General features: G+C 37.2%; 1 protein-coding gene across 3 annotated transcripts; it reads right to left on the bottom strand.

Moving 5' to 3' along the window:
• On the bottom strand, positions 1 to 22,195 carry RB195_021251 (uncharacterized protein; the record flags this gene model as incomplete). 3 transcript variants are annotated; one of them, XM_064207892.1, is made up of 18 exons in its annotated part: positions 1 to 4; positions 119 to 309; positions 2,184 to 2,327; positions 2,640 to 2,743; positions 3,469 to 3,529; positions 4,149 to 4,322; positions 4,439 to 4,570; positions 4,792 to 4,899; positions 7,139 to 7,270; positions 7,504 to 7,634; positions 9,838 to 10,054; positions 13,201 to 13,311; positions 13,436 to 13,562; positions 14,078 to 14,265; positions 14,896 to 14,979; positions 17,385 to 17,522; positions 18,658 to 18,694; positions 22,131 to 22,195. In XM_064207892.1, the coding sequence occupies 18 exons, from the start codon at positions 22,193 to 22,195 to the stop codon at positions 1 to 3; spliced, it is 2,148 nt and encodes a 715-aa protein (XP_064063772.1). The 3 variants fall into 3 exon arrangements, with proteins under 3 accessions (XP_064063772.1, XP_013307152.1, XP_064063773.1); XM_013451698.2 differs by lacking the exons at positions 1 to 4; positions 9,838 to 10,054; positions 13,201 to 13,311; ... (4 more) ...; positions 18,658 to 18,694; positions 22,131 to 22,195 and having other exon boundaries at positions 115 to 309; positions 7,504 to 7,626; XM_064207891.1 differs by lacking the exons at positions 1 to 4; positions 119 to 309; positions 2,184 to 2,327; ... (8 more) ...; positions 18,658 to 18,694; positions 22,131 to 22,195 and having other exon boundaries at positions 13,123 to 13,311; positions 14,836 to 14,979; positions 17,385 to 17,516.
• Between the last annotated feature and the right edge of the window lie 2,104 nt (positions 22,196 to 24,299).

The following is a 24,299-nucleotide window of genomic DNA, read 5'->3' as shown; positions in this document are numbered from 1 at the left end:
CTACCTAAAACACTTTTTATAGCACAGGGCAGGTAGCGATGGAGCACTCATAGAGATGAAAGTCAACAAACTCTTAGAAAAAAAAACTAAGAAATAAAAGACAAACGTCAAACTTCACTTGGCAAGTGGTCGCGTTAGATACAGTTTTTCCGTGCCAGATGAGAAAATTGGATTAGCTGTATAGTGTTGGATTAAGGACGTCATTGACGGAAATGCTCTTGAGCCAATGTGTAATTGCCCGCCAATTGTCTGTACCTTGAAATGTTTGTTGCGTTCAACACCTCGCATTGAAATTGACAGATCACCAGGCTGAAATACGAAAACATAAATAAGAATACCATTCACTACAAAGCAAATTAATTAGCCTTAAATTCTTTTCTTCCTTTCTATTAATCATAAATTCTTGAAATCTTTTAATAAATCAGTAAAACTAATCTGGCAAATAAAGAATTCGAGCGAATAAATTCCAGAGAAACCAAAGTTGTGACACAGAGTCAATCCCTCCATAACTGCTTTCGCATTTTCTCTATTTCGAAACGAATAAGCAACCATTCTCCTCCATTTTTTTAAAATGAATCCATGTTCGACGCTACATCGCAAAAATTACGTTGAGAAATGAAATAATGTCACGCACACTGCCAATCGATATTTGCACAAATGGGACGAGGCGTGTGGAGCATAATGGCTTTTTTTTCAAAGATAAAAAAAAAGCTACCAGTACCAACACTATTCTGCAAGTTGAATTTCGTACACTCAAGTCCTATTTCAAACATATATCTCATCTTAATTCAGGATAAAAGAGCAAATGCAATTAGGCTCCACTCCTGTACGAAATTCTGCTTCTCGCTTTGAAGACTGAATCCCATCTCCCTCCGCAAAAAAAAAGAAAACCAGTAAATCCAGTAGAAGATAAGAGTCAAGAGTCGGAGTCCATAAGAGTCATGAAGGCTGCTGAGATAAATCTGCTATCTTGAAACGTGAGGAGATCTCATCTTTATGATTTATAGAAGACGGTTGCCAAAAAATAGTGAGATGATCCTCATTACCAGTACAGAACTTCAAGAAACGGAGCGAAAAAAAGAGTAGACAAGAGAGGAAAGAACTTTTTAACCTACGAAACAGAAATAACTGTTTTTCCTGTGTATGTAAACACCAAAAAGTGCAAAAATCATTCTTATCGCAAGATTTTTAATCTGTGAGTGTTTCATATCAATCGATCAATGATCTATGCAGAAGAGGATCAATACAGGAAGAAGGATAACAAACAACCCATTGGCATTCCCCTTACATCCTTTTGCTAATTCTTCAAAGAACACAACATATTTACATTATGCAAAAGTGAATGATTATTTTACAACAGCATATTTCTTATCTGAGAAAAAATCGATTATGTTTCATCATGAACTGGTCACAATAACTGGCAATCAGCCTTTTCCTTTCTATGATCCAATACGGCAGCAGGTCCTCGTCCATATATGTGAATGTTGAACAACACATCGTAAAAAATGAGATTTCATCAAATCCTGTTCACCCCGTTCAGTAACAAAAACCACAGCCAGCTCGGAACTTATTCGTAAAATGTAAATCATACAGAGACAGGAAGGAAAAATAAACATTTTAACACGTCGCTGACTTGACATTTTTCACTAACCAAAAGAAACGTACCCACATCAGTAGAAAAATGATACGTGAAGTGTGTTCTATATTCAATGTTTGTTCAAAGGAATTCAGGAATAATTAAGTACAACCATGGAAAGAACATGGCCCTCCGTCAGTATACTCGCAAAAAAGCTAAGTTCCAATCCTACAAAATTCAAATTCCATGAAAAGTTTGCACAAGATGGCTACAGTATTTTCTGAACAACACTGGCACATAACCAACGGAAACATTGGTATGTTGTTTTTCACGTCATGCATCACCTTGCTGCACTATTTCAGCTCGACAAACTATACATTACTTCATTTTTTTCAGAGTTGTGTTCCTATTTGCTGGAGAACCACAAACACATAATTCTGAATTCACATGAAAAAATATGTTCTCTCTTCAAAAAGCTGTTAACGTTATCTAAATTGGTAATCTCTTGACACGATTTCACCTACGTGTTTCCCAGAAACTGCAGGAAACCAATTAATGATCCACTTACACAAATCAAGATGTGGGAAACAAAATAATCAGGACTTACATTACTTTCGCTATCTCTCACAAGGAATTCCCCCTCTCTTCCATTTGCAAGCAAACGGTCAGCTTCGTCCCGGCTAATACGACCGAAGAACCACGGCTCACGATCCATCATTCCTCCACCGGATGAATTGCTTGCCGAAACTACCTGCAAGAAAAGCCGATAACAAGCCTGGAGAATCATGGTGGCTGCGGCTTACAGCGTGTCAAAAGGAATAATTCCTTTGAGCACAAAGGAAGAAGAGCAATTCTCCTAAAATTCCTCTAAATCAATAAACCTACACAAGTACAGATTCAATTTTTGTCATTTGTTCTAGTCAACGAGGTAGAACAAAAGAAACTACAATACATCTAATTAATTTGTCTGATATTGATAAAATTTCCAAGGGATAGGACAAAAATAAAGATAATAGATTCAAATTTGGAATTAAGCAAACTTTTCAGACAAAACACTGCTCACCTCAATGTAGTTTTTTGGAACGAGGCCTTGCTGACCAACTGAATTGCGAGCCATCCACCAGTCAGGATCGTGAGCAGGATGGTCAATAATGTCCAAAAGCTCTCCTAAATGCAAACACTTCAACAATACAAACACGTTCAAAAAACAATCCTAAGCCGAGAAAAAAAAACCAAATAAAAACTGTGACGGTGAGTTTGAACACAGACTTGCAAACACGCTGGTCTAAGTAACCACCACTTCAAAAATACAGCGCTTTAGGTACCATTTCTACGCATGAAAAAGGACAAAAGTTATTAGCAAATGTGTGAGGAACATTTAGAGTGGTCCTACTGTGAATCTTCTTCCAATTTTACGACAGACAAAAAGTATCTGAGCTTCTACGACTTAAAACAATAAGATTTACAGGATGTCTTTTGAAATCATAGCTGCAGTCCGACAGCCTCAAATGAGCTGAAAACTAAATTAAGAAGTGCCGTCTTTTCGTTAAAACCCACATATAGTCATAGATGCGATAGTCGGAGCCGCTACTCTGATCCCTTACCCCTTCACTTTTGAGCGGTTGGGGAAGGGACCTCCTTCACTTTTAAACAGTAGGCGAAATTATTCATTCACTTTTGGGCGGTTGGCAAAAGGCACCCCCTTCACTTGAGCTACACCCCATGAACCTACACCCCCTAAATCCCCTTCACCTGAGGAGGGTCCAGCTTCTCCCTATCGCACCTATGCATATAGTCGAAAGTATTTTTAATTCACACACAAGAAAAAAGAACTTACGAAATAAAAATAAAATTAGAAGATTTCCTTTGAGGATAATAAAGCAAAGGCTCACCTTTTCTAAACGATAACTCTTCGACAGTGGACGCATCGAACGAGTACAGGGCTTTGACGCGCTAAAAAAACGTTACTATATCGGATAAGTGTAGAACACGAGATGTTAGAACGACCAGTGGGAAATTCATCGATCTTTTTTGAGTAGCTAATTTTTACGAGGTGGTATACGCTACATAAGAAAAGTATGAATGTTAACTCTGCACGAACTGGATCAACGGATGAGTTTCAAACTCTAGAAATTCGGTTGAAGTCTGTGCACACTTAGGTCTGGCGACCATATGGTTTTACAACCAAACACAAAAGTATAGTTCCCATTATATAGAAAAATATCCATTTCAGTTTTAAATAGAATTTCAGAATTATTTGTGCAAAAGTCTGCAAGGTGGATGAGTCCACCGCGAGTTCTCCCGGTTTTGGCTTTCAGAATCAAACCGGTCAGCTCATTATTATTGATCAATAGATAAATTAAGGATGATGATGAAGTGTGGGGTATATGATAAATGGAACAACTTGCAAGTAGGGCATACAGACCAATACTGCATGAAAACTGTCTTTTTTTAATTACTTAAAAGGAAAAGAGAACTACGCAAAGAAGAAAAAACGTCCCGTCTCACATACTGAGACAGGAAAAGTAGTATCGAAAGCAACCTAACGATAATAACCCTCAACGAAGCCCACCTCTAACACGGATTTACTCTGCGTCGATGCAGCTGGTGTCGAAATAACTGTCACCGGAGTTCGTGAGGTAATAGAACAGCCATTCGATCCTTCATTTCCATTACCGCTTGGATGAACCTGATCCACAACTTCTTCCACGTAATTCGAGGGGAACCATCCGGTTCTTCCGTTACTCTGATAAAAATCACTTGCATAACATAATGTGACCATTTCGCTATAATTTACAAAAAGAAGATTGAATCAAGATGAAAAGGATATCGATCTTATAAAGAGGAAAAAATGAAGAGTACCTCTCCTTTCCACCATCCGTCACTGCTCTTATCGATCACCGATATAGTGTCGCCTCTGGTAAGCTTCAATTCGTCCTCCAATCGAGGATCATACGAGAACTTGACAATCGCTCGTGAACTCATAATGCCTATCTGAACGAGTAAATCGAGAGATGCTCTTTGTTCTTACGTGGCATATCGAGAATCTATCAAAACATGCTCAAGAAGTACACAAGCTACTCTCGTGCCGTATAAAAACAACGAACGTCAACAAATTACGGATGAAATCTGCGTCTGTGAAAAAAGACAAACAATAAGAATAAAAAAGTATGCACACAAAGAATGGAAGAAAGGAAATCTAAACAAATACATACCTTCAAAGAGTCAGGGAGGCTACCTTGACCGTTTTTGATCTGATTATTATTACCAGTGAATCCGGAACGAACGTCGATCGCTGTCAGAGGAGCAGGGGGAGATTTATCCTGAAGAAAAGGACAAATGATGGGTATTTTTCAAATTTTACGGGGCCTTTCACGAACATGACCTCAACGTATCGATATGTATTCTATTCACTTTATTTTTTTATGGAAGATTCGAGATTAAATTGCACAACAACATAGTTACTAGAAATCATCCCACGATACCGAGAAATACAAGAAGATTACGACAAGAAAATGAAGGAAATTCTGCCATAATACTTCCGACAAAACTAGGAAAACAAGAGCAATTCTCAATACTGGTACAAACAACTGAGTTGATGTTTTGATTTTGCCTGGTTTCAAATAATCCAGACTAGTCTTTCGTAAATGTTCTATGAACAAAATCTGCACCAGTGAAATATTGTTAACTAAATCGATACTGTAGTGCACGGTATAAGCAGTTGGAGGTTGCAACGGGAGGCCTATTTTTCGAACTATACCGGGAACGTGATGACTCATAGATCAATATTAATTCTACAAAGAAAGAATTGAAATTTAGATGAGAAATCGACCGTATAGCGAAATAATGATGTGGAGATTAACATTAAAGGACACAACAAAAAAAGCAACTAGAACTTTCGAATCTGAAGTAAAAAGATAGACATTCCGGTGGTGGAGTATATTCACAATGTTCGCTTTGCAGCTTCCCAAGGACAACTGTTGCGTATAATTGCCTTCGTAAAGATGCCACTTGTATTTCACGTCACGGAAATAGAACCGGATAAAGAAAGCAGTATACGATGACTAACTAATTTACAAACTTCTTATAGCAACAAAAATACTTAACGATAACCAATAAATCTTGACAAATATTGCATATTATTTAGGAACAAATCTGAACAAATGCATGCAGGAATTGATCAATGATAACAGACAAGCGCGACTAACGAGAAATTGTTGGAATACGACACCTGATAAGCGCTGTAAGCTGCTTCAAATTTAAAAAAAAAAAGAAAATAAAATAAAGAAAACAAAATATTCAAGCGATAGAAGAAAAATCTTCTATGGTATTCTTTGACTTCTTCGACGAAAATAAAAGGACCCTCTTATCGAAATATATTTTTAAAAAAGCGACCAGCGGTGTATATGCATGGACTTATATGATAGTTCGCCACGTACCTAGTCTCACCATAATGCCGGTACGCTAGACGAAAAAGTATATACGCAAACCTATCCGTTCAATAATATCAGAAAAATGTTGAGAGTACTTTTTCGGTAGAAGAGCGTTGAACAATTATGACGAAATAACAAAAAAAAAAAAAAAAAACGCTTTCAAAACATGCGAGCTTACTTCACGCCTCTTGGCCTCCAGAACCTTTCGAAATTTATGAGGAAAATCCTAGCTAGAAGTAATAAAATACGAATGAACGATTGCTAACCAAAAATCGAAATCACGAATCGCTTCAGCCTTTACACTTGTAGTGGAGCGATTATGTAGGCTATATAAAAGTTAGAAAAATCGTTTGAGGCTTCCTCACTATCTTCTATAATTACTATGCTCTTTTATTACGTGAAAAAAGCAAGGTGAAAGATTTTGATAAATTTGGAACGAAGCAAAAGGAAAAGTCATTATAAACATTGTCATTAGGAAGATTATGTTATGAAAAAGAAATATTGTTCAACCTGAAAGAGAAATAAAGAGCTGAACTTCAGGTGGGAAAAGGATCAAATGACAATTTTGTGGATCAATATGAGATAAAGCGGAAAGAGCGGCGACCGCAAGCGAAGAGTAAAAAGACTAGACGTATTCGAGGCGACAACACCAGAACCGGGCCTTAAACAAACTCAACTGAAGATGACTATGTTTTAGACGTGAAGGGGAAGCTACCAACAACCACATACATACTTTCGCCACATATATAAATATATAAATACATAAATATATTCTGCAGGTTTCTGAATGAAAAAAAAACAGTCAGTAACGTCCTAACCTGATAAGGAACAAATGCGACAAAAAAAGGATTTCTATTCTGTTTAAAATGATGAAAGAATAAGAAATGAGTCGGCTGCAAACAATGGGAGTATTATGAAAGGTGTGCGTGTGCTTGCTTAGTGCGTTTTATCACTGAACTGTTTGCTGGGGTCAATACGGCACAAACGCACACACACACACACACACACACTCGAACATGCAACATATATTTGCTTTAGCGTTACGATACCGCACATTCGTTAAGCACTGATCGGAACATGTCGTAAATAACATTTTAAGAGTACAATATAAACATATATAAACACTTACTGATTCAAATTCGGGCACTCTTGGTCGACTTTTTGTGAAACCTTTGATTGTTCCTTTCGCTTTATCCACTAAAGATTCACGTCGTACGTAGTTCGACGGCACAAATCCAACATTATTGGCATCATTTATTACCTCAAATAAGTGACGTATTGTTAAGCTCCTCGAAACGGAGATTATGGAAAAAATGAATCAGCAAAAAGAGTCATTACTCAACAAAAATCTGCTTATATCTCCTCAAAGGAAAAGTATAATCGAAAAGAAAAACTGAGTAGAAAAATAGGGATGCATTTGTCAAATTCTAGTGCTCATGTTAAGCACAACTGTTCGGTATCGTTATCGCCATCGGTAAATATCTTCGTACTCACCTTCCACCAATTCTTGCTGTCGTCAATCAGTCGCAATCGCTCATTCTTCTTAATGGTAAGTTCTTGATCCTCTTGAGCCAAATAATCATACTTAACGATAACATAAGAAACATCTTCGGACATCCCGTCAGCTGATAACCAGCCGGATGAGTGCGAGCACTAAAAAAAGACAAAGTTTATTCACAAACAGAATCGAGAAATTGCAGTAAGCTGAAATTTCAATGAACAACACGAGAACAACGCAGCATCAAAAAAGAGTCGACGTGAAATATTTTATACAGGAAGATTACAAACAAAAGCAGTGAACAAATTAGAAAATCGTCCAGACATTCAAACTCAAACTTCACAACGTGAAGGCGAATAACGGAGTAATCAGCGAATACAACTTCGGTAGAGTTTGATGTTACACAAATGCTAAAATACATGAATAGAGTGTAAGTGTAAAGTTCATGTGCTTGTTTTAAAGTGAGTGTTATTGCAGGGACTCGGCCAGGAACTAGACAGAAAAAGTTCACATCCTTTGAACTTGGTGAAAATATGATAGTAAAGTATCGAATAGAACATTGTAACGGATCTCTTTGTGAAAGATATATAAATTGGAGAACGCTGAAAACTTCAAAAAAAAGAAAATACAGCTCAAAATAAGGGCTCATGTGAGGAGTCGAAATGTGCAGAGTGCAATTTCAATGCAGATTACACACTTATTTCTTTAGTATTTTAACATATTAGTAAGATAAGAAGCTTAAATATTCTATTATAGTATAATGTGAATAGAAGAAGCAAATTGATGTCGGTTTCCAATAACGACAGACGCAAATGCGTGAATCAGCTGTTTCGAGCGCTCCTGCATATTACATCAAATGAAAGAGGTTAAGAAAAAAACAAGTATTATAAGAAAAAAAGAAAATGTTCATCGATAAATAGGACATGACATCGATCAGAGGAAACGAGTGAGAGGCCGAGACGATATGCCGGAGCGTTAGTAGTTTTAGTCAACGCTATAAAACCGGTATTGAACGGCTGCGGATAGCACGAATTAGAGCGTTGTTATGCATATCGATCGAAGAAAATGTTGAAGTCGAATGTTGGTGGTAGTGGTACAAAAAAAAAGAACGTTCCCATCCTCTTCCATGAAATAAATATACTATGCTATCATCAATTTTTCACATCATCCTCAAAATTAATGCGATGCCAATTGCAGGTCAATCAATGCGCATATGTCCCATTGATTGTTGTGCGCAATTGGAGCACCATCCGAAAAAAAAAGGAATCGGCGATGGCGCATTGTTGCTGGGAATCTGCGGAAATATCCTAATGAGATCGAGTGTCATCCAGAACTCTGGAGGATTATGAAATAGGGCAGCTGTGCGAATGCGATAGAGATTGAGACATGCTGCCGCGTGACGCGTTTCGAGGATGAGGTCTTGTTCAATGCGGTCAATGCGTTAGAACTACAAAGTTCGATATGTGTTGAGAAGGCATGTCCGGAATGCTACTCCTGGAAATATGCGCTCATCCGCTTGCACTTATATGAATTACCGATGATTGACATGCGAAGTACGATCGAATAAACTCATTGAGGAAATGGTTCGTGGCTTAACTCTATTCCATGTAATGAGGGCATTTGATGTTAATGTATAACGGTATGGGAAATTATAGTGCAAACATTCGTATGTCCGAGTTCCTGGAAATATAATGCGTTGTAGTTCGAATGCCGCGATCCTCCAGTTTCCTTTGAAACATAATTTGAGTGTATGGCGCGAATTTTAAATGGAATTGAACTAGCTGCAGAACCTACCTTTTCCTTCCTTTATTTTTTCAACCAGATAACGGATGTTGAGCCATCTGCGCCCTTTCTGCTAAACGTTCGTTTAAAATTTCGTCTGATTACGGGCGTCAACTCTAGCCAGAATGTATGACAATTGCTACTTCACCTCCGAGAAAAATTTCACCTCTCTCCATATCTTCTATTCGACATTCTCATTCGTGCCCTATGGTTATTCTACTTTTTCCGACTATAAATTTCTTAATAATTAATTAGCGAAGTTCATCCAATATTCGATGGAACATATTTGCTAATATTGAAGTTTTTTTTTTGGAATTCTTCTCAATTCGACGGTATTCTCAACGCTTGCCATCAAACCATTGTACTGGAAGTGGGCGGGACTTTCGGTTCACATATTCCATGAACGTGTTCCAGGTGCAAATTTACTTAGTGCAAGCAATATCTTCGTTGCACTTTGTGAGAAAAAGAATCGAATCATGAATACAATGATGTACGACGTTTTTCATGGGAATTCCGTTAGAAATTCCTGAAGCTTCGTAATATCTTACAGATTCTCGAAGGTTCGTTTACGAATAATAATAATAATAATAATAATAATAATAATAATAATAATAATAATGATAATAATAATAATAATAATAATAATAATAATAATAATAATAATAATAATAATAATAATAATAATAATAATAATAATAGTAATAATGGTGAAATAGCAATAATGATAATAGTGATGATAAAATAATTCCAGCTTCTCTCTAGGACCTATGAAAATAGACCAAATTCTGCTTAGAAGAAAGTGATAAAAACAGTAAAAATGTATAAAAGTCCCTCTGTGATTTGGAGGCAAAAAAAAATCGGAACGTAATAACAAAATTCCAAACCATTGCTAAAATACTGCTAACACCTTTTAATTACACAATATACAGACCAATTTCCATGCTGATCCTGAGATCCAGATCCGAGTTCCGAAAGAACCCTGGGATTCCGAAAATGTGATTTTTTTTCAGCATGTATACGCGATAGGCGGGGAGTAGATAATGCGAATTCATGCCAAGTTTTGAATGCGACGAATATCGATCCACTTGATTTGATAGCGATCCGATCGAAAATCCAATAAATCAAAGTAAGATTTTATCGGTGAAAATAAGTATTGAAAGTCATCGAAAAGTAAAGAAATGAAGCAGAGAACCACTAAAGATGCGAATGTGGACGTTGTCACTAATGAGAAACAGAAGATTTGACAGCATGAACTATCTTAGCCTCAGCTAATGTCTTCTATATCATTTTCTAGGATTTTTCAGAAAATATCCGACAGAAAGTGGTAACAAAAAGAAAAAAAATACAGAAAAAAAATCTTTTTAGAGTTTGAATATACGAAATGGAAGAATCATGTAAGTTATCAACAATAGTAGGTCAAATCAAGGGAGAGCGTGCATTGTGGTGATATTCCAGAAAGTGTAACTGCAAGACAACTAAGAATTCACTGTGAGGATGGCGTTTCGTTAGCAACGCACTTTACATCCACGTGTCACAAGAAAAACTAAAAGCCAATGTCAATAACTTTCATTTCCACAAATTAATAAAATTTTAGTCCTATATCTAAAACAGATTTGAAAGACTAAGCTTCGCTAAAAAAGGATTTCATTTGAACTTCTTCTTACATAAAGAAATTTGTTCTGTAATTGAATTTTCTGCAAGAGGAAAAAACTACATAGATTGAAGGAAAAAATCCATTCGATTTTTAAGCAAACGTCATCTATGTAATTCTAACGAGGAAGAATTTCGGAAGAATTTGAAAAACAGTGAAACCAGAAGGAAACTAAGCTTTTTTGATCTCTGAGAAGTGCACGAAAAAGTTTCGAACCTCCTGCGAGACGAAAAAGTCGGTGACAATCCGGTGAGAGACAAGCTTATTGAAGCTGTACTGCAAAATCTACAGCCATAAAAATCGATTTCCTGGTGACTTCCAATATTTTTTACTATAATATTAGATAACAACTATGTTGATATAATAAATTAATGATTAGCACATTTGAGTGGAGTGGCGGAACTAAACCAGAACAACCGAGTTACAAATGAATGTGAACATCATCACTGACAAACTAGTTCCATAGATCCGTCCACCACTGGCTTCTAGAGTACACATGGATAAGTCACCTGCTTCAATTAGCAATTTCTGGATTCAGGGACATAGGTTTTCGGATTCTAGTAGTACGGGGAGATTCGGAGCGACGACAGAGTAGCGTTAAGTAAGCATTAACGTTGCAATTATGAGCGCTTTGCAAGGTTTGAAAGAATTGTTCAAAGATCACTTCAACAGTTTTTTTCTTCTTGAAACCTGAATGCTAGACTAGAATAACAGGTTCATGATAACATGATGACAGTTTAATCAAAACGAGAACTCTACCATGTGGAAGTGGAATGTTAGAGGAAGTGCTTAAGGAAATTCTCCATTCCATGACCTTTCAAGAATACTTGAATCTTCAAGTACTCAAGTAAGCGATACAACATGAGTTCACGCTATGACATCCTAAGAGGTTCAGCAGAAAGTATTAGATGAACTCTAATGGTCAGAATATGTCCATAGGACAGCTGCTCAACTATACTTAGGATGCATCATCCAGATACTGACTAGGTTACACTATATCTCATCCAGTCCTCCAATCGCTAACCGAACATCTGTTGTGTTCAAATTGTGTGCAGTCAGTAAATAGAAACGATGCACATGTGAGAAATAGGAATTTTTCTCGAAAAAAAAAAACAAGACGGAAGAAACGGTAGAAATATACAAATTTCAAAAAAAAAAGGATTTATGTCAAACAATAACGAAAGTATTAGTTTCGTAGTAGTTACTGGCGTCGTTACTCAAACAAAACGATTCGAAGACAGACTGTGACCGGTTTGTCAGATGTTTACGTCGATCGTGGTGAACTCTAGCTAAACAAACTAAACCTTAGAGCTGCAGCGTAGCAGTTTTTCTTTCAAAAAAAATTCTCCACAAGGACTGGCGAACAATTCCGGGGAGAAAATTGCTTTAGGAAAGTGAAAAACGTCAACATCGACAACTAAACGTGCTACAATCTATTCTGAAGTGTTACGTTGATAGGTTTTGTTTCGCTATTCTACGCAAAATAATTAATAAAATTTTATTTTTTCCATTTGCTATCCTTGTATAGTGTAGGTCTACTACGTATTATATTCAGTGATAATTAATCTTTGTAATACACGTCAATAATAATTCTAGTGTGAATTATTTGAAGTGGATTCTGATGAGATTCAAGTTGTTCATAAATGTTTCAGCGTTTCTTCACTAATTTCGTAACGTTAATCATCAAAGAAAATTGGAATATAACGAAGAAAGTGGTAAAAAAAACATTGTTGGCGAACAGGAGAAATTCCCCCGAAGTATCGACTACTCATTTATGAGTTCGCACATGCGTACGCCAAGGATGTAAATGTGCGCACTTACGCACTAATAATAGTGAATTATGGAATTTCAGTCATTTCAGGAAAAATCCTTACATCCCCTTGAAGGATGGCTCCATCGCTTTCTTCAAACTATCGGATAGGACCTAAGAATCTCAGTAACTATGGAATGTTACTACACTACCATTTCCATACAATTCCTTAGCAATATTTTCAACAAAATCTTCCCTTCTGCCTCTTCAACACTTCTTAAAAGAAGCAAAATACAAGCACAATCTCCTGAATCATACAAAAGTCTGATATAACAAAGGTTTATTGTGACATAAAAACACTGTTTGGTTACTGTAATGGAACTGACACATGTACATAGGAAGGAATAAGGCGACTAACTAATCCTGTAAACATCAGCCTGAAGCACTCGTGGAGTAATTCCCATTGACTTGATCGAACAAAAGTAGGAAGCATTTTTCCCGATGAGTTACTGTAAAATGCGCTTCACCTCTACGAAGCATTTCAGCATTTCCGTGAAGAATTTTTTGATAAGATACTCCAGCGGCAGCTCCAACAATTCCGGTACTGAATACGTCATCGATCTATAACAGCATTGGTCACCCGTTTTTTTTTGTTGTTGTTTACAGGCTCTCAGTAAAACCTGATATAGGGACCTCATATCGGTTAATTTTCAAAAGTCTAAGGAAAAAAAACGATCTTGCTGACCCAAAGGAATGGAACTTTGCTCGTTACATTGTATAAGGCAAGAATAGTGGAGGGTGTAGCGAAGTATGCAGGACTCCAGCAATAGGTCGGAAACCATTCGGGAGGATATTCCTTCACTGTTACTGCCCTTAGAAGAAAAATTTAAAAAAGGAAAAGAAGGAAGAAAAGAAGGAGAGTAACAACGAGAGAGCAAGAAAAGGACCTCAGGAGGAAACTCTGAATTCCCCATGTAATCATATGTTAAGGATATCTTAGCGTTTCAGTGAATCAAAAAAAAAAAGAAAAAAAGAGACCACCAAACAAAACAGAGCCCAGAGCTGAACATTATGCGCATTTACGCTCCCGATTCCATCTTCTTCCCATGCTTTTAAACTCGATTTGGTTTAGCTTGATTTCTTCGAAAAAGCGGCACTCAAAACTGATTAATGCAGATTTTGAATGGTAGTATGCTACTAAATATAAACTTATTTAAATAAATTAACATTCTAATACCATCCCGCTCAGTTAAATATCACTATTTTAACTACTGCCATCACGCATGTGGTATGTTTGTTGGACAAAAAAGCGAAAAAGTGGAGCAAGAGCACATTGTTGGGCTTTGAATATGTACTATTCGTACAACACTTGAAACGAAAGTCTTACCACTTAGATCTCGTTCTTTTTGGCTTATAATCAGAACTGTATACACAGTAAAGTTGCTTGGATGAGACGTCCATATTTCCCATTTCTTCAAACATTTTTCTTGCATTAAACATAGCGTCGTCGTCCACTTTAAGAACAGCTCGAACATCCGTACAATTTTCTCGTACAAAATTACAAAGAGAATAACTCTAAAGCATAGATGTTTCTCCTCTAAATAACCCTAACGTGTAAAAAAATCTTAACTTCAGAGTGAGATTACGGTAGCTGTCGTAGAAGTTCGTCTGCAATATGTCACCAAAACGATTGTACTCGTCTAGAACAGCGCTGTTGATGGAGCCGTTCGATATTCCTAATGGAAATAGAATCGTGAAGTTGAACTGGAATCATGCATCAAACAGTTCTAATTTTTTGTGCTTCATAATTCGGTTTTTGTTTGAAAATCAACTCAACTACAGTAACTTCAAACTTTTGATTCTTACTTCCTACAATAATTTCCAGGAGTTTTTTGCACGACAAACAGCGAAACATTTGAAGAAATTTTCTAGTAACTGAGGAAAGATATCTAGAAGAGTAGGAAATATAAAATTGAAAACGGTTCAGTCACAGATTTTAAATGGTTTGCAAAACCTCCCAAAAATGTTTCATACAGTTTTGCTTCCAATTTTTATTCGATTATGCAGCTACATATTCGGAAGGCAACTAACTTGATTAACCAGATGTAATTACTGTAATTTGGAACAAAAATAAGATATACTCACTCTTGAGCTGAGAGATCCATAACTGTGTCGAAACCTCAGCCTAATTTGAGGTTCATTCACCCTCGTATAAAGAACAACGAGATAAAGAAATCCTTGACAAAAATTTTTCGGAGGTGCGAGGATGACCGAAGGTGGTTCGCCCAGCTAAACTCCTAATTTAACAATAGAAAAAGTAGACGAGCAAATCTTTAAAAATCTCATCCGCAGCTTAAAGTAAACATGGAAGTAGGTTGAATAGGTTGTGGAAAGCATGAATTCATCCTTCTTGAAATGATAAATTTTGTCGAAAAGGAGGACAAAATTATAAAAGTAAAGAGTTTCGCTATAACCACAGAAATCTACGGAAGAGGGATAAACTTTAAACGTGATAATTTTCTTATTGTTCCGAATATTCAAACGAGCATTTTGCTCTACTACTTACTGTATGAATCATCGAACTTCTTACCGCTGAAATTTACAGTTTATAAAAAAAACTTGACTGCTTCTTCCAAAGTGTTTGGATATTTTCTATTAGAACTGCTTCCCAACTCTTCCCTGCTTCTTGATTCTCGCGAGATCTTGTCGCCTCGTGGCCATTCTTCGCCATCATCAGCAACTGATGAATCCGACGGAGCGGCGTTTTATAAGGAGCTGGGGAAGTGATCCACAACGAGAAATCCTTTTACAAGTTAGTTGTCGGGGACTTCAACGCAAAATTAGGAAAGGCAACTGAAGAGGAATAGGGATCGGGAGATTTGGACTAGGGGACCGGAATGAAAATGGCAATCGTCTCACCGGGCTGTTGTCCGCCGCTCGCCTCTTTCATGGAAATTCTCTTTTCGTGAAGAAGGACAATCGTCGGTGGACATAGGCTTCTCCCAATGGTACGACTCGTGCGGAGATCGACCACGTATTCTCCAAGTGGAGTAGGTCTCCAGTTGGAGAGTACGTGAAGTCTAAGTAGTACCATCCATTTGTTGTCGTATAGGACGGTTGCTTACTCGAGGGCTCCTTGTCCCAAGTTGACTGGCACATCGAGGAGGATCCAAACATGGTCTGCTCATAGAACTGTGAGTGACATAGACATAAAATTCACATTCTCACGCGTATATCTACGACGCTGGACGAAGAGCACCCTCAAGGTCAAGTTGAATTTCGTCAGGGTTTCAGCTGGATGAACCACATCCCGCTGTATTGAGGATGATAGAGGTTAGAGGTTGACCAGGAATACCGCCTATCATTTGTCGTAACCTTCTTCCACTACGAGAAAGCTTTCGATAGCTTAGAAATGATTGTAGTACTGTCAGCGCTGGTCAGGGTGTGGATGCATCGTATGTGAGGACATTAGCCAACTGCTACGAAGATACAGCTTCTCCATCGCTACTTCACCATACCTACTGAAAAGTACGAAAAAGTGATACTATGTCGCGAGACTGTTCTCTGCATTACAATGGATAATGAAATCACTTGCTTGGAAATAAAGGGGAACACGTGTTAACGGAAGATTCCTCTCAAGCCTCTGTTTTGCTGACGACATCGTTCTCTTTTTGAAAAGTACCATTGAAGTAGAGACGACGCTCAAGCAATTGAGCTAAGCAAGGAAGAGGATAGGATTGCGAATAAACCGAAAGGAGACACAGTTCGTGGACGTCTGCTGCGCGGACCGAGGAGTACAACTTGAAAGATACCAAATCGTAGAAACCTCATCATACGTCTAACTCGGACGTTCTATGATTATGAAAAACGACTTGAAGGATTAACTAAATAGAAAGATGAGAGCAGCGCGGGTAGCATTAACACCTGCCAGGGAAGCTACGAACTTAGATCTCCATGCGCATCTGTTCGACTCGACAGTTCTACTGGCACTCTGTTAAGCACCGGAGACAGACACCGCTGCCATATCTAGGAAGCCATAGCTCTTGAGAGATGCCTTCCGAAGTTTGACCGGCGCACACAACATCTATCCTGTCATCGCAGCTCTGACTTAAAGGCATCACCCCACGAATCTGAGGTGGTGCAGATTTCAAGTGGAGTATTCGTATACAGGATGGGAGACTACGGAGAAGGGGGTGATTCCGTCCATTTCTTCCTAATTGTCGTAAAAAACGGCCCGGAAGATTCATTCGTTTTGGCGCACCATTTTGTACAAGAGGTTCGATTGGAGCGCGCCAGTCTTGTGCGGCGCCGCATCTTCCGGGCCGTTTTTTACGGCAATTAGCAAGAAACGGACGGAATCACCTCCCTCTTCGTAGTCTCCCATCCCGTATACGAATACTCGACCTGAAATCTGCACCACCTCAGATTCGTGGGGTGATGCCTTTAAGAGCAATGTCCTGTCTTCGTGACCCAGCGGAATGTATATCAAAAATAAAGCGTAGGTGGAGTTTGGAGTCAGTGATGCCTCCTAAACAACCTTTTCATGTGAAAGCAACGAATGAGCTGCTGGAGGAACCGGAACGTGTACATAAAGGAGCGTTATAACGTATCTCATGAATTCCCTCATCACGTCAGATTTTGGTTTGCTGTCTTGCAGACAAAATAATAAATGAATATTTTCAAGAATAGAAAACCTTAGAGATTCTCGACATCTCCTTTGTCTCCTTTGTTTCGTACACATATCCCGCAAGAATTAATAAGGGAACGATAACAAGAAGAATAGATCGGCGTCTTGGGACTTTCTCCCAAACAAATCCAAAGCACATACCAGCCTACAACACCAATAAAATTTTAATCTGTCGGTGGCTAACGGTATTTTTCGTAGTTTTAAGAAAATGCATTGTTTCAGAGCGTTGTTCTGCGACTGCAAATTCTAAACAAGAAGATTAGTTTTGAAAAATTCAACAAGTTCCTCAAAAAAGAGTGCTTTCAGGTTTGGTTACAAAAAAGCGCACCATCTCATGAAAAATAATTCTATTATACAAATAAAAATCCTTCTGACTTTTGTCTCGTATAAATGAAGGTCCAAATTTAGTTGGTCTATGAATATAAAAAAGGGGAACGACATTCGATTTTGTGATAAGTATAATCCAACAAAATCTTTGTGGAAGACAAATATATTAATATATATTCTACTTCGATGCAAACTTAATCACGTGAGTTTTGTCAAGATAATTCAAAAAGAAAAATTCAAATAACTATTTGAACGTCAAAGATGTGATCCAAAGATTGTGGATCGAACACAAAGGTGTTGTGAAGGAGTTCTAATTCGCAGAAAAATCAAAACACTTTTTGAATCTGAGATATTATCTCATAGTTTACCGTTCAAGATTGAAACGCTTGGACAGCTTGATAGATATCTGTTTTTAAGAATTACACATTCGCGTTTGATGTATGTATCGAATACAATAAATGTATTCGAGTTAACTAAATTTTATCCATTCTATTTTATCTGAAATTTCGAATAACTCAAGTATGTTGGCTGCAGTATCAGATACATGCACCAAGGACCAATGGGTAATTTTTTAAAATAAAATTCCATCAAGCGTCCAGAAGTTACAATCTTGTTCCACAGAATATGCGACCATATATAAGACGTTGAGAGGTATGAAAAGGCGTTGTGACTCTTCAGTTAATCATCTCCTTGGAAGAAATATGACAGAATTTAAGTACGGGAATTTTTTTTGCAGATGAATGTGTTTTTTAACTATACTATGTGTATCGATTGGGGAGCAACTAATTGGTTTTGTCACACAAAAAGAAAGGAAAAAATTCTCATTTTTGGAGAGATATGAAGCTTAGGACGGCTTTGAAAACCTCTGCTTCTTTATTTTCCCAAAGGGAAAAAACGAATTAAATTTAACATTAATTGAACAGATTTGATAATATATCCTTTTCTCGACTTACCTTACCATCCAACACGTTTGTTTTGCCACATATCAAACTTCATCAGTAATTCCTTATCAGTAGTCCACCATTTAATGACCATCCATTTGAATTTCCATTAGTTTTTAGCAGCTCAGCATCAAAAAAGCTAGTTCCCATATGTTCCGAAAAAAATTCCACTACAGTTAAGCGAGTACGAAACAGATGAGGGTGCATCAATCGTATGAAGCTTTTCTTCTATGGAGATCAAAAACTTCCCGTCCTACATCTACATAGCTCAGGTAGCAAACATTTCCTTCTACGTCTTTTTAGCCTGACTACTTCTTAACTCCACTACTAAAGAAGCTCGGAAAGTATATCAATGGAAATCCGGATAATCCGATAAAAAAATTCAAAGCTTTTTTCTTTTTGACAGAACTAGGAACAGTTGTGCGTAAACAGGTTCGTAAAGGATTCGCTTCTGATATGGATATAATTGGCACAGCAGTAGCAATCCACCTTTAATTTGTATTTTAGAGAACATTAGATAGCAATGTTCACGATTGTGAATCCATTGATTCAGACTGAGCTATGTACGTACTCTAGATCGAATTTGTTGACCTACCGAATATCGATATTGATGGGAAGATCAAAGTGTTGAAATTTAATTAGTAGCTGGGGATATCGAAGAGAGAATAAGCATTAATTCACTTTTAAGTTCAAAATTGCACAAATCAATAACTTTTCCAGGAAAGAATGAAGAATCTAAAAAAAACAGTAGTAACAGCAGCTAATTAAAGATGTTGTGACTGGAAGAAATGGAAACCAATAAAGTCAAAACAGGAATAAAATTTAGCACTGGAGAGCAAGTATTTTTTATACTGGATTAACGTCCGCATCCGTAATAATTCTATTTATGGAATATATCCCAACATGTTGAATATAGTTTTATTGGACTGATTTTAAAAGATGATGATATCGTATCGGAGTGTATAAAAATTAATGGTATCTTTTTTGAAAAAAAAGGTTTCAGAAACAAAAGACGTGTAGTTCTTATCCTCAAGGATCGAAGACTGCTGGAGATGTAGGTCAAACCTATTCTAGTTGATGTAGCGAAAGTCGAAGCTGAACCGCTTCTCATGCACCTCGGATGTTTTTTGTTGCTTTCTCAGTGTAGGCGAGAAAAAACTGGAAGGAAAGATTAGAGATGAGAAATCGTATTAGAAAAAGACGAACAAATATCCGGTTGTAAAGTAAGGCGAAAAAAATTGACTGGCTTCTGGTCAAATGTGTAGGTCACGCTTTTCAAGTAGGGTTTTTGTTTCTGGTCTCGTGTGACTCTTGTTTGAGTGCTGCAAGCGAGGATTTTTAAATTCATATCTATGTAATTTGATCAATTATCTAAATCCTGACAGACATTCTGAGCTATGTTAATTCCATATGTGAATATTCAAAGAAAGAAAATAAAGAGAAAAAAGAAAAAGTATTGATGCTACATATGTATGTGTATCTATGTATATCTATGTTATGTATATGCATCTTCTTCAGTTGTATTATGTTATAATCCGAGTCTGTTCTCATCCACGTATACCAACTCCACATATTCACTTTTGAAATTTCTTCGGGATGCAATCGCTAGCATTCATTCGCTTATTTCCTCTGACGATGGAGCGTTTGGTTCAAACTAGAAGGATTCAGAAGATGTACCATGCTAACCTTCATCACTGGGACGTTTCCAAAAAAGAAATCTCAAAAAAAAAATAGCTATTATACAAATATGGTGTTCCCTACTAGCTTTACTCATTCCAAAATCTAGATTCCGGTTTGCATTACAGCAGAAAATGTCATCCATGTATATGACAGTGTGTTTGTTTTAAGATCACTTCGTGTTGAAATGTCTGGAAAAATGTCATGGCCTACTAGGTGAGACGGTTCCCTAGGGTTTTGTAGAAAATGATGTGAGAATTGACGTGATGTGAATTTTAGAAATGTTTAGAATGATTCGTAGATATGTCAAATTAAGAGGAGCAAAAGAATGATATGTTCCATTGTATACTGAGTAAGTCACGTAATTTCTTGTTACGTGCAACTTATAAATTGTAAAATGTTAAATTACAGTCAAGTGAAACAAATTTGAGTAAATTTGCGGAGAAAATCATCAAGACCTTCACGACCAACCACTTTAGTCTAGAAAACTCCATTGAATCGATAGCCTCCATAAAATCGATGAAGGTAAGACAATGACACGTTGCAACGCTTCTATATGCTGTACGAATATTTAAATACAGTACAATATATTTAAATGTAATAATTCATCTACTTGTAATACTATATATTCTTATAATTTAATTATTATTTTTGTCATTAGTGCATGATGTACGTAAAAATTCATTTGATAAGCGTTTTCTTCATTTTCTGAAAGAATTTTCTTATTTTTGTTTATAAATCAAAGAATACGTGCAATTTCATGTCTAATCTTAGTTTTATACGTTATCGATTTCCGAACATGAACATTTCCCATTTGTTTTCAGCTACGTGCCAATTTTAATTTGATTTTGTGCTTTGCACGTTCATTTCACTAAAAATACATTAGTCATGTAAAAACTTCCATCAAAATAAAAGGGGTGGAAACAGCATTTCATAGATTGCTACACTTCCATTTTCTTAGATTTTTTTAAAAATGTTCTATTTTATAGTCTTCTTTTATTACGTTTTTATTTCTATATTTGTTTATTTATAATGATTTATTCTTGCTTAGAATTATAAACCTTTAGTAAACAAGGTTTTATATGGAATAGTTGGTCTCAGATTGTGGAAGAGCATTTTGAGGCATTGCCTGTATCCTCAATAAACAAAAGGAGGAATAAAATATTGACAAAGGTGACATCACATGACATATGCTTCGTATTTGTTACAGAAATCATTTGTTGTCGTTTGATTAAGCTTAGGCGGGTGTACATAGTGTAGCGGTTAGAGGTTACGCTTCCTGCATGATCGATCAGAGGTTCAAATCCGCCCCAGTTCTCACCAAGCTTTTCATGCCTCCGGGGTCGATGAATTAGTACCGAACTTGTCAGGATAAAAACGCTGACTTGACTATCGGTTAGCCACCACAAGTCATTGTTCAGGCCAGTTACTCGTTCGTAAACCTCAAACGATTCTGAATTGATATGAAGGTGGGGGCGCATCCCAGGCGGATTGATTAACGTCAGACACTTTATCCTCTAAAGAAAGACTCTTGAAACACACATTGCACTTGAATTTGTAAAGCTGGTTTTGTCCTGGATGGATTTTTTTGCTTTTTCCATAATTTTCCGTAGTGAAGAAGGATATGGAAATAAGATATGGCATATACATATATATTAATTATGGTTAAAATCAGAGGATATCCCGAGATGTCACAATTATATCATCTATGGCCGTTATTTTCATTATGTTATGGATATTCAAAATTGAAATAACATGGTTACAACGATGAGCCGAAGTGATGATTACCGATGGTGCATTAGACCAACTCTGGCTGAGGTGCGAAAGTTGCCGAGCCGCGGAGTCTCACAGAAAATGAAGAACTTCGAATCATTCTGAAAACTGCATCATTCGACTCGAAATGCGGTGACGAAGTAAATTTTTTTCAAATCAAAAAATGTAGTACTGGCATAGTTGCGTGAAATCTAGCCAATATTTCTATATCCCTCATCGTTACGGAAAGTTATGGAAAGAGCAAAAAATCCATCCAGGACGAAACCAACTGTACAAACTAAAGTGCAATATGCGTTCCAAGAGTTCTTCTTTAAAGGATAAAGGATAAAGCGTCTGGCGTCAATCGATCCGCTTGGGATGCGCCACCACGTTCACTTCAATTCAGAATCGTTCGAGGTTAACGAACGTGTAAGTGGCCTATGGCTAGTGGCTAGCCAATGTGTCAAGTTGGTGTTTTTATCCTCCCATAGAATTCGAACCTTTTATCGATCGTGTAAACAGCGGAACCTCTTACCAACTGCGCTACACCCGCCCCCGGTTCTTCTTGAGCTCCTTTAATTTAAATGTGTTTTTTGGAGATTAAGATGGATGTAAAGTGAAGAAGATATGAAAGAACAAGAGGGGAAAGTGGGATTCTCAGAGTTTGCTCTGTACTAGTCCACACGAGGACACTCTGTCCAAAAATAATGATTATTCCAAAAAATTCAGATATAGTTGTGTCTAATCGTGATTTTATTGGTTGGTTTGATAACTTCTGTTTTTGTATCAACGGTTCAAAATATTGACAAGCTACAATTTTCCACAATAATATAAAGGACACAAATGAATAAAAATATTAAGAAATCAGAAATTTCATGTGATTGCCTTCAACATCCTTTTGATGTTCTGATAAGATGTAAAATTTTGAGTTCTTGAACACTTACAACACATTCACAATTACCTCAGACTATGTTGAGTTCTAGTCATTGCCCTTTGGCGATTTAGCGTCATTTTGTTCCTTTCTCAACGATAAGCCGATTTTTTTCGTTGAAATGATCTCAAGAAGAAAATTATAATGACAAACAAGTTATCCTAAAATCTTCATTTACGGTAAAAGTTAGGAGCGATCGACTGTGGCTGACGTTGCCACACTGTCACTCATCCTCGGGTTTTCAATCCTCATGCATAGAACTGTGGGAGGTTTACCATATCTATTGAGTTTTAGTGAAAATCTATAAGCTCTGCTATGGACCTTGAATTTCTCTAAGTTTTATTTCTTAGTTTAGTTTCTCTGGGCTCTATAAAATGGCACCATAATGGTCTGAGAGGATAAAACACTGACTAGATACATCGGATAGAACTCGCAAGTCATTGTAAGGCTGCAGGCGCGTTCATAAACCTCAAACGAATCCTAAATTGAAGTCAAGCACATAAGCGCATCACCATAGGGATTGATCAACGATTGATTAACGGTGTGCATTTTATCCTTATAGTCATATGTTTGGCTGAAGATCTCATCAACTGAGATCAGTACACACCTATAAGAGAGTGTATAGAAATTTTGCCAAAAAGAAGGCTTCAGAACACTGTTGAGGTATAATGCCAAAGAAATAGGCCTAGCCGTATATCTCCTATATATCGCCTGCGAAACTCTTCTCCAGGGATCTCACATTCATCGAGATCTTTGCGAATATAATGAGATTAACAATGATTTTCCACCTAAATATACTCAAAGAGGAGATCTCAGACTTGCTGATGGCAATGGATATCAATTAAATTTTTTTAGGCGACATTTAAATAATCTTCAACTTCCAAGTTTTCTACATTCGAAATGGGAATGTGAGTGACTTATAAACTTTAGCTTTCAACTCTCATCATTGGAATTTTAGGATTACCCTACTGATGCAGGCCTTACCTTAAAGGCGTTTTGGCGCACTATTTTCTGCAATGAGTTCGACTGGAGAGCGCCAGCCTTGTGCGGTGCCGCATCTTCCGGGTCGTTTCTTACGGCAATTAGGAAGAAATGGACGGAATTACCCCCCTCTCCATAGTCTCCCGTCCCCTATACGAATACTCCACCTGAAATCTGCCCCACCTCAGATTCGTGGAGTGATGCCTTTAATGAAGGGAAGACCTTCCGGAAAACGAATGATGGAACTTCAAAGAGTGACACACGTTATTGCAGCTTCCATTCTGTTTTTATTTTCAATTGTTGCCTGCATTTC

This window comes from Necator americanus, chromosome X (assembly GCF_031761385.1).
Source record: "Necator americanus strain Aroian chromosome X, whole genome shotgun sequence".
Taxonomy (NCBI): Eukaryota; Metazoa; Nematoda; class Chromadorea; order Rhabditida; family Ancylostomatidae; genus Necator; species Necator americanus.
Note: the sequence above shows the minus strand (reverse complement) of the source record. Positions and strands in the feature narration are given on the sequence as shown.